Below are 12,066 nucleotides of genomic sequence, written 5' to 3' on the forward strand. Positions count from 1 at the left end.
CTAGCAAACAGAATCAAACAACACATTTAAAGGATCATACACCACAATCAAGTGGGATTTATCCCAGGGATGCAAGGATTCTTCAATATATGCAAATCAATCAATGTGATACACCATATTAACAAATTGAAAAAAAAAATTGAAGAATAAAAACCATATGATCATCACAATAGATGCAGAAAAAGCATCTGTTGACAAAATTCAACACCCATTTATGATAAAAACTCTCCAGAAAGTGGGCATAGAGGGAACCTAACTCAACATAATAAAGGCCATATATGACAAACCCACAGCAAACATCATTCTCAATGGTGAAAAACAGAAAGCATTTCCTCTAAGATCAGGAAGGAGACAAGGATGTCCACTCTCACCACTATAATTCAACATAGTTTTGGAAGTCCCAGCCACGGCAATCAGAGAAGAAAAAGAAATAAAAGGAATACAAATTGGAAAAGAAGAAGTAAAACTGTCACTGTTTGCAGATGACATGATACTATACATAGAGAATCCTAAAGATGTCACCAGAAAACCACTAGAGCTAATCAATGAATTTAGTACTGTTGCAGGATACAAAATTAATGCACAGAAATCTCTTGCATTCCTATACCCTAATGATGAAAAATCTGAAAAAGAAATTAAGGAAACACTCTCATTTACCACTGCAACAAAGAGAATAAAATACCTAGGAATAAACCTACCTAGGGAGACAAAAGACCTGTATGCAGAAAACTATAAAACACTGATGAAAGAAATTAAAGATGATACCAACAGATGGAGAGATATACCATGTTCTTGGATTGGAAGAATCAATATTGTGAAAATGACTCTACTACCCAAAGCAATCTACAGATTCAATGCAATCCCTATCAAATTACCAATGGCATTTTTTACAGAACTAGGACAAATCATTTTTAAATTTGTATGGAGACACAAAAGACCCCAAATAGCCAAAGCAGTCTTGAGGGAAAAAAATGGAGCTGGAGGAATCAGACTCCCTGACTTCAGACTATACTACAAAGGTACAGTAATCAAGACAATATGGTGCTGGCATGAAAACAGAAACATAGATAATGGAACAAGATAGAAAGCCCAGAGATAAACCCACGCACCTATGGTCAACGAATCTATGACAAAGGAGGCAAAGATATACAATGGAGAAAAGACAGTCTCTTCAATAAGTGGTGCTGGGAAAACTGGACAGCTACATGTAAAAGAAGGAAATTAAAACACTCCCTAACACCATACACAAAAATAAACTCAAAATGGATTCAAGACCTAAATGTAAGATCGGACACTATAAAACTCTTAGAGGAAAACATAGGAAGAACACTCTATGACATAAATCACAGCAAGATCTTTTTTGATCCACCTCCTAGAGTAATGGAAATAAAAACAAAAATAAACAAATGGGACCTAATGAAACTTCAAAGCTTTTGCACAGCCAAGGAAACCATAAACAAGATGAAAAGACAACCCTCAGAATGGGAGAAAATATTTGCAAACGAATCAACGGACAAAGGATTAATCTCCAAAATATATAAACAGCTCATGCAGCTCAATATTAAAGAAACAAACAACCCAATCCAAAAATGTGCAGAAGACCTAAATAGACATTTCTCCAAAGAAGACATACAGATGGCCAAGAAGCACATGAAAAGCTGTTCAACATCACTAATTATTAGAGAAATGCAAATCAAAACTACAATGAGGTATCACCTCACACCAGTTAGAATGGGCATCATCAGAAAATCTACAAACAACAAATGCTGGAGAGGGTGTGGAGAAAAGGGAACCCTCTTGCACTGTTGGTGGGAATGTAAATTGATACAGCCACTATGGAGAACAGTATGGAGGTTCTTTAAAAAACTAAAAATAGAATTACCATATGATCCAGCAATCCCACTACTGGGCATATACCCAGAGAAAACCATAATTCAAAAAGACACATACACCCCAATGTTCATTGCAGCACTATTTACAATAGCCAGGTCATGGAAGCAACCTAAATGCCCATCAACAGACGAATGGATAAAGAAGTTGTGGTACATATATACAATGGAATATTACTCAGCCATAAAAAGGAACGAAATTGGGTCATTTGTTGAGACGTGGACAGATCTAGAGACTGTCATACAGAGTGAAGTAAGTCAGAAAGAGAAAAACAAATATCGTATATTAACGCATGTATGTGGAACCTAGAAGAATCGTACAGATGAGCCGGTTTGCAGGGCAGAAGTTGAGACACAGATGTAGAGAGCAAACGTATGGACACCAAGGGGGAAAAGCGGCAGGGGGGTGGGGAAGGTGGTGTGCTGAATTGGGCGATTGGGACTGACATGTATACACTGTTGTGTATAAAATGGATGACTAATAAGAACTTATGGTATAAACAAACAAACAAACAAAACAAGTAATACTAAACTTTCATTGGGTTATTTGTATGGAATTATGTTAGTATAAATGTTTCAGACATTACATGAAATTTCTAAAAATCTTATATGTTCTGGTATAATGTTATAAGTCATAATTCTAGTTCTTACTTTAAAATGTGTATCTCAGAAATAAGTTTCCTTGTCAATTGCATTATTATGAACTTTCATCAAATCTTTAACCGTGGTCATTTTTAAGTCTTTTTTCATTTACAGACAGTTCTGGGTGTACTCTGATGCTTTTGCAAATATGTTACTATAAAAGGGTTTCATCTTCAAGGAATTCATGAAAAAGACTCTGACAAGTACAGGTTTCTGGTAACTGACTATACTGCTGAACTGAATGAATAAGCATTTTCAGAACTCTAATGGAAAACTGATGAACTCATAAAATTGCTAACAAAAGATCAAGATGAAAAAAAAAATTAATTACATGGGACTGAGTGAACTGATGAGGATGATTATAATTTTTGTGTCTTTCTGTTTGAATAAAAAAAAAAATCCCACAAGGACTCAGAGACAAAAAATATACAAATCAATTTTCACTGCAAAGTAAAGGAGCTGTTACAGTGGAGGATTACTGGACTGAATGTCAGTATTATGACATAGTATGAGTGTGTTTCGAGTTTGGTAATTGCAATCATTGTTGCTTTTGTCGTGGTCATCCATTTACAATGCTTGGTGTCAGTTTATTTATCTCTTGTAAAAATAAAATACAGTGTGTGTGTGTGTGAAAAAAAAAAAAGATACATGCACCCCTATGTTCATAGCAGCACTATTCACAACAGCCAAGACATGGAAATAACCTAAGTGTCCACCAATGGATGAATGGATAAAGAAGATGTGATATATACAATGGAATACTACTCAGCCATAACAAAGAATGAAATAATGCCATTTGCAGCAACATGGATGCAACTAGAGATTATCATACTAAGTGAAATAAGTCAGAAAGAGAAAGACAAATGCCATATGATATCACCTACATATGGAATCTAAAATATGGCATAAATGAACCTATCTATGAAACAGAAACAGACTCACAGACATAGAGGTCAGACTTGTGGTTGCCAAGGGGGGTAGGGAGGGATAAGGATGGACCGGGAGTTTGGGGTTGGTAGATGCAAACTATTACATTTAGGATGGACAAACAACAAGGTCCTACTGTATAGCACAGGGAACTCTATTCAATCTCTTGGGATAAACCATAATGGAAAAGAATATGAAAAAGAATGTCTATATGTATACAACTGAGTCACTTTGCTGTACAGCAGAGATTGGCACAGCATTGTAAATCAACTATACTTCAATTTGTTAAAAAATGTTAAAAACAAATAATTGAAATCAGGATCTTAAAGTGATAGCAACGTCCCCATATTCACTGCAGCACTATTTGCAATACCTAGTGAAGATACAGAAACAACTGAAATGTCCATGGACAGATGAATGGATACAGAAAATGCGGTATAAACATACAGTAAATATTATTCAGCCTTAAAAAAGAGGGAAATGACACCATTTGCAACAACATGGAAGGCATGCTAAATGAAGTCAGTCAGTCACAAAAGGACAAAAGGACTGCATGATTCCTCTTACATGAAGCATCTAAAATAGTCAAACTTACAGAAGCAGACAATAGAATGGGGATTGCCAGGGTCAGGGGGGAAGGGAAAATGGGGACTTGTTCAATGGGTATAAGTTTTCAGTTATACAAGGTGAATAAATTCAAAAGATCTCTGTACATCGTAGTGCATATGGTTAACAATTCAGTAGTGCACACTTAAGAATTTGTTAACAGGGTACATTTCATGCTCAGTGTTCTTACCATAAAAAAAAGGGAGCACAAGGAAATTTTGGAGGTGATGGATATGTTTATTACCTCGATTACGATGATGGTTTCATAGGTGTATGCATACTCATCAATTTGTATACATTAAATGTGTCCAATCTTTGTTTATGAATATACTTCAACAAACGTATAAAAAAGTTAAAGCTATTGAAAACATTTAAAAAATTAAAATAAAAAATAAAAGGCATCATAATAATTTTTAATTTTATCTTTATTTATGGAGGTAGCTATTATTATGCCCATTTCAATGCTAAGACACTGAGCGCCAAATGGCACAGAATTAGGTAAGTCTCCCAGAGCCACCTGGCAAATAAATGGTGTTTGCAGACCTCCTTATTATTATCATTGTTATTATTTTTTTTTTTAACAATTCGGTGGTTTTTAGTATTATATTTAGAGTTGTGCAGCCATTACCATCATTTAATTTTAGGACACTTCCAAAAGAAATCCAATACCCATTAGGAATCACTCTCCATTTCCCCCTCCCCTTGACAATTCTAATCTACTTTGTCTCTATTTCCATAGGATTTTTATATCTCCCTAATGTACTCACATAATTCAATTTTTTAAAAAATCAACTTACAGAGCTTTTTAAGAACACAATGCTGTATAGCTACCAATGGAACTATTTATTTTAATTTGAATAATTCACTTTAAAACTTCAGAGTACAAACCTGGATCCTTTTCCCCTGAATTGTTTGTTATCTTCAACTTTATTCCTCAGGTATTATAATCACTAAATGCAAACAGTTTCTCTGTGAATTCTCTTCGGCAAGAATCCAAATTTTTTACTTTTTTAAAAAAGAACTCTGAAGAGAAAGAATTAGGCAGATAGTTTATGGCTTCTGTATTTCTTATTCTAGATTTAGAAAACTTCCTTATTTGAGTCAACATTAGGCACTTGATGAAAAAATAAAATGCGAAAAAGAAAATGTTTCAGATTGTTTTCCTGACATAAGACACCTCACCTAGTTAGTGAGCTGATGGTGTATCTTGTTTCCAAGGTAGAATGTAAACTCTCTCAGAAGGGAGATCAAGGCACTCATTCATTACTTCACATCTGCCCTGTACACTGCATTGGTGCTTTATATTTTATTATAGGTCCCAATTATAAGTATGAAATAAGAAAGAAAAACCTAAATTTGTTCTCCAACTTGGGGGAAAATGGTTAAAAATGCTCACTTCTCCCTACAAGTCAGTTTAGCATTTCAATTCATACTTAGTGTCCCAAGGAAGCTATATAAGAAGCACAGTTCCTGCTCTATAAAAATTTATTAGCGTTCCACTGTGATGTCCCAAGATAAAGTCACAAATTATGAGAAGGCCAAATCTACAAAGAACCTTAAAAGACCATCTGGTCCAACCAACTCTTATTTTCTTGATCTGAAATATGATAAGTTGGAGTTGCCCAAGCAAATCAGCACAAAGCTGCTATTCAGTTTGGGGTACCACTCATTAAACTAACAAATGTACCCCTTACCACATTATGAAAACCCATTGCTGTATGCAAACATTCAGATGTACAAGAAAGATAAGGAATGATGGTTTTTTTGGGTTTAACAAATTATTCAAAGTATTCTAAATAGAAGATCCAATAATGCAGAAAAACATCCTGTAAAGTTAGATTTACCCACAACTTTTCAGGAACAGCTCATAAAACAGGGTATATGTATACTGAAACAAAAGTTGTTAGAAGGGGAACCTATTGCGAGCTTCAGGCTTTGCACCGGCATCTCATTTAATCCTTCAAAACCCTGTGAGGCTGGCAGAGCCATCACGGCCCTTTCACAGCTGAGAGAACAGACTCAGGGAGACCACGTAATTTAGCTAAGGGCTCACAACTGGTTAAAAAATAAATTTAAAAAGGCCCTCAGTTACTAACATAACATATTCTGATGTCATACAGCCTTTGGCAAGGTTTAATTCAACACAAACATTACACTATTATTCTCTGACCTTCATTTCCATGGCTGGCCTGATTTTATCACATTTTTATATTTTTAAACCAATTTCCAAAGTGACCTTCCTTTGAAGTGTACCAGCTGACAGCTGGATACATTTTTTTTTCATTTTCACATCCCTCACCGCCTACTCCAGAGAATGACAAATGAAAGATTTTAATCAACACTTTTTGCACATTAAAATTTCAAGCTCCATAATCGCAAAAATTAATCCCACAGAGCTTACCTTAAGCAAACTGGTTGCTTCAGAATGACTTAATCAATGTTATCATGAAAATAAAATACATTTCTAGCAGGCACCACAGGAGGAAATGGGTCACCAAAGCCTAAGGGCTGCTCAAGCTCAAAAATAACAGGAAAGTTGAAAAAGGTATTGGGCTAGGAGTTTAGATTCCTGGATTCCACTTCTGGTTCTGCCACTTACAAGTAGTAAGAGACAACCTAACTTCCTGGGACATGTTTCACTTTCAGTAAAACAGAGAATATAATTCTTGACCTATCTTGTTCTGATGGTCAATGGAGATAATGTGCAGATTTAAAAACATGGTGCTAAACAGCACCATAGATATTATTTTATAGGTGGAAAAAGGAAGCCCAGAGAGGCTAAATAACTTGAAAACGTCACACGGTCAGGGGATGACAGAGCCAAAGACGGGAACTCCTGAGATTTTCAGTCCTGAGCTTTTAGAGTCCACCTGTTGCCTTTTCTCTAACAGCTTCTACTCAATGAACTTTGCACATTATTACTCAACATTATTTGCATGCCACCTCAATAAAACTACCCTGGTGTCCCTTTGGGAAAGTGTCATAACCATTCTTGATTTATAAAGTTACACCTTAAAATGCAAGCTTCCTGATTTAATATCTTAATGCTGGAAAGGCTATCCCCGGTCAATTGGACCGACCTTCTGCATAAGAATTCGTTCTACTACATCCGCGAGAGGCATGTTGGGCAAAGTACTCATAACCATCTCTAAGGCCAATAAAAGAACTTCTTTGCAGGCCACTTTAAAACAACTGAAACTTTCTTTGCAGCGTGTACCAAATCAGACTGCTTTTTAAGTCCAAGCTTTGCTCACGTTATATATATGGCATTAGCAGGATCGAGAAAAGAGCTGGAGGAACCTTGGGTTCTGCCACGAGCTCCCTGCCGACCTTGGGAAAAAAATCTCTCCAGGCTTCAATCCCCCAGAGTGTGAAAAGGGGGTGACGACAGCAAACACCCCCAGTGTTCCCCTCGAGGGATGCTAAGAAACTATTGGGCGGGAGAGCGGAAGGTGCGCAGGATGACGGAGCAGCCGACTCAGCCGCGTCCCAAGCAGCCCAGGGCAGACACCGGGCGCAGGCGGTCCCACCCCGGGCCCCGCCCGGCTCGGGGGGGACGGCGCGTGGGGGCGCCCCTCCTCCGGCTTCTTTAGTGCGACCGGCGGGGGTCACTTACCGGGCCAGGAGCTCTAGGAAGATCACGTTACTGCAGCAGCCTGCGAAAACCAGGCCCACCGCTAAGGCCGGGCGCATGGCCGGGGCAGGGTAAGGGGAGCAAGCGCGCAGAGGAAGCGCCCGCCTAGACTGCTACCCCAGGAAACCCGGCTGCCGCCTCGCCGCGGCACTGAACATCACCACCGTCCCGCAGTGCTGCTCTCCCGGGGCCGTCGCGGTCTCCCTTTTCCCGGCAGCCACCACCAACGCTGCCGGCGAGGAGCTGTAGTTAGCTGTCAGCGGGGCCCCATTCATCCGAAGGGGTGTCCGAGTCCGGGCCAGACTACACTTCCCAGAATGCTGCGCGCCCGTACGACCGGCTGCGTCCTAACTCGCCTCTGCCCGGCATGCTCCACCGGAGAGGAGAGAGAGAGAGGCGAGGTGCCCGTCATGCCTCGCGCGGTAGCAAGCCGCGGGGCTTGCTGGGAAGTGAAGTTCCAACGCTGTTAACGTTGTTTCTTAAGAGGCCGCCAAGGGCTGTGAAAGGGATTCGTCCAGCACTTTCACAGTAAACTCACAGCTGACGGCACTAGAGCTACACACCTGTGATTGCTTGGTCGTTGGAAGTATTCTAGTATCTGAAAATTCTCCTGAATTGGGAGAAAGTAGAAATTCTCTGAACTTCCTTCTCTACCTTTTGAAAAGAACATCGGACTCGGGAAGTTCTGGGATTGAATCTTGGCTTAGACACTAATCAGCTCGGCTATCTCAGGCAACTGCTTTCTCATCATAGGTAAAGATGGGAACAGTAATGCCCATCTTACCTGGCTGTTGTGAGGATTAAAAGCGATGATCACCTGGGCATCTTGTTAAAATGCAGGTTCTGATTCACCAGACCTGCTGTGGGGCCTGAGGTTCTGCACTTCCAACAAGTTACCAGGTGTCGGTGATGCTACAGATCTGTCAACCAAACTTTGAAGAGCACATGCCTATAAACCAGCTGACTCTGGAGACCTTTCCGTCCCACCCGTCTCACTGGCTCAGGGACTCTGGGCCAGCCAACCAGCCACCCAGGCTCCTCTTTCCCTGTAGCCTACAGTCAGGCTCAAACAAACTAACTTGTCCTTCTTCTTCACTTTAACACTGAATATCTTTAAAGAGTAATCTATATTCACGGTCTCTGCTTTTTACTCTCATCAAAGCCAGGTTATTGAAAGTAGTCTCATTTAGAGCCCTAATGACCTCTTAATTGTCCAAACCAAATACCACAGGCTCACCTTACTTGATCTTGCCACGGCTTTTGACAATGAAAGCTCAATCCTCTTGACATTCTCCTGTCCCTCGGCTCATAAGACACGAGCGTCCTGTTTCTCCTTCTACTTCTCTGACTTATCTTTTTCAGTTTTCTTTTTGGGCTTTTCCTCCTCTGCCCACTGAGTTCTCCTAACAGAGCTCCATCATTTGTCCCTCCTCTTGTTTCCCTGAACACTTTCTATTGGTGATCTCATCTCCATAACTTCAACCATCACCATATGTAACTGAGATCTTATGTGTATGTACAGCCCCAATCTCCTGTGTGCCTTAAATCGAAGTTTCCAACTGCTTATTTGACATTTTCACCAATAAATCCTTGTAAACCCCTCAACAACAGCATATACACAGTTCATTATCTACCCTCCCAAATAGGGCCCTTATTTCTACTAAGGACATTATCCACCATCTGTTCTCTTTGGGCAAAAACCTAAAAGATATTCACAGTCTTCCTTGCCTTCCCATCACACATTTATTTTACCTCTACATTCTGTCAATTCTGCCTCACAAGTATCTCTAGATTCCAATCTCTCCTTTCAGTTTACATCGATGTCTACTTATCCTCCTAACATATCTTGGTGCCTTCAGCCTCTTCCCTCTTCAACCCATCCTCCATGCTGTCGCCACACTGTTTCCAAAAACAAACTCAAACTCTTTATGTCACACTGCTATTCCAAGATGTCTGTTCCAATTACTAGTACTGTGTAACAAATCACCCCAAAATGTGGTGATTCAAAATGTAGTATAGAACAAAAAGATTTTCTCTCTCTCACACAGTTCTGTATGTTGACAACGTTCGACATACACCTAGTCCGTTCTCCGTTGGAGTTTCGGATGCCGTTGTGGTCAGATGCCAGCTAAGGCTGGAGCCTCCCGAAGGCGTGACTGGGCTGATGAATGGCTCCCTCCTCATGGCCTCTCTTAGGCTGTGTTTCCTCACAATATTGTGGACTCAGGTTAGCCAGACTTCTTACAAGATGCCTAGCTCCCCCTAGAACAAGCGTTCCAAGAGATCAAGTCAAAAGCTGTAGTGGCCTCAGTGTGTGACACTGACACACAGTGTCACTTGCACCAAATTCTGTTGGTTCCATTGGCCAACCCAGATTCATTGTGGGAGGGGACTAGCAAAGGCATCATCTGTTGGGGGGGGGGAAGGGGCATCTTTGAAGACTAGCTATACAATGTTTCTTGGCTCCTTGTGTGAAATTCACACTCTGTAGAAGGCATACAAACATGTCACCATCAAGCCTCAGTTTACGTTTGTAATTTCCTCTCCTGCCATTCTTTCCAGTGCTACCTGGACTCCTGCCACATTAAATGCTCTGTTCTCTGAGTTTATAGTGACTTTCAAAATTCACCTCTGTGCACATGCTGTTCTGCTTGCTCGGAAAACCCTTTTCTTTTTGGCCATCTCCTACTCATCCTTTTATGGCAATGGGGGACACAGGAGTGAGTAGATACTTCTACACTGTACAGGGGGAAGGTCCCTGCTCAGACATCACCTTTCTGTGTGTAGTTTTTCAAAGCACCATTCACGGTTCCCTCCTCTATATCTCTAGCACCCCATCCATACCTAAACCAGTCCATGAATCATATTGTTGTAGTTATACATGTTCGTGTTGGTCTCCCCCTTTAGACCATGCCCCTTTGTGAACAGAAACCAAGAATAACTAATTCATCTCTAGATCCTTAGCATTATATACAGTGACTGGTATATAATATGTACATATGCTTTTTGTTGAATGAATGAATGAGTGAGCTTGAGTTCATTATTTGAGTCAAATAATTCACACCTCATAAATTCAATAAATATATAATATTTTTCAGCTTGACTCATTTCTAAAATGTACACATCAAAAATATACTGCTCAATAATTTGCATAAACAATGACATATAACCAATACCCTGGCCAGGAAACAGAACATTACCAGCACCCCAAAAGATCCCTGTGCCCCCTTCAAATCATTAATCCCCTCCAGGAATAACCCCGTTTTTTACTTTCTAGCAACAGAGATTAGTTTTGCCTGGTTTTAGACTTGACATAAATGGAATCATACAGAATATTTTCTTTTGTTTCTGCTTCTTTCACTCAACAATATGTTTGTCAGTTCATATGTGTTGTTGCATGTACTTGTAGTTCATTTATTCTCATTGCTGGATAACATTCCCTTGTATGAATGTACCACAATATATCTCTTCTCCTGGTGATGGATATTTTGGGCATTATGAAGAGTGCAACTATGAAATTTCTTGTACATAACTTTTGGTGAACATAAACACACATTTCTGTTGGATATCAGTGGATTAATCAAGGTCCTTAGTCAAGAAACAGGAGTCATACAGTAACGAACAAGGAAAGTTTAATATAAAGAATTATTAACAATAACAGAGGATTAGTTAACATAATGGGTTAAGAAACTCCCAAGATTATAGGAATAGTAACTACAACCTAGGACTGAAGCAGACCACTCAAGGAAGGAACAAATTTGGAAGAGGGCCTTCTCTCTTGCACATTGAGACTCAGGCTTTACTGAAGAGGGCATGGCTATAGCCCACTAGCTAGCAGAGAAGTTCCGTAAGGTGCTGATAAAACTAGCCATGAACCACCCTCTGGGGTCCGGCTGGGGCACTGGCCAAGTCATTGGGTGTTGTACTTTCCAGGAAGCTGGCTGGGGCTCTGGAGAACTTCCTGGTAACCACCTGGAAGGATACCACTGAATTCACTGAGGCGAGTGCCACGGGATGTCCTATGTGCTGCAGGAACAAGAAGAGAGGAACAAGCACCAGAACCAGGAAGACAAGGCCCCTCCTCCCGCAGTGTTCCTGCAGTGCTGTCATGACAAAGGTCCACACTGTGCCACCTGGCAGAGGGGAAATGTCCAGAGGACCCAGCTCCAGCATCACAAGCAGGGCCGTGAGGGGTGGATTTTGAGCTGGGAGGTTGTAAATCAACAACTGAGACTCCCATGGGGTGGGGGGGTGGGGTGGGGTTAGGGTCATTTCAACTTCCATATTTTAATTGTTTCATCGTAAAACCAAAGTTACAAAGTGCAGGCAAGGCTTCATCTCCCAGGCTTTTTTCTGCTTTCCCCTCTG

General features: G+C 40.3%; 1 protein-coding gene across 1 annotated transcript in view; it reads right to left on the minus strand.

Annotated features, from left to right (window-relative positions):
• The window catches only part of SLC35B4 (solute carrier family 35 member B4), a 38,909-nt gene extending 27,089 nt beyond the window's left edge, over positions 1 to 11,820 (minus strand). Inside the window, exon 1 of the mRNA XM_082473124.1 lies at positions 7,681 to 11,820. Coding sequence (XP_082329250.1) covers positions 7,681 to 7,757 — 77 coding nt within the window. The 5' untranslated portion in view covers positions 7,758 to 11,820. The remainder of the gene's footprint in view (positions 1 to 7,680) is intronic.
• Between the last annotated feature and the right edge of the window lie 246 nt (positions 11,821 to 12,066).

Source organism: Balaenoptera physalus (genome assembly GCF_965194825.1).
Source record: "Balaenoptera physalus genome assembly, chromosome: 8".
Lineage (NCBI taxonomy): Eukaryota > Metazoa > Chordata > Mammalia > Artiodactyla > Balaenopteridae > Balaenoptera > Balaenoptera physalus.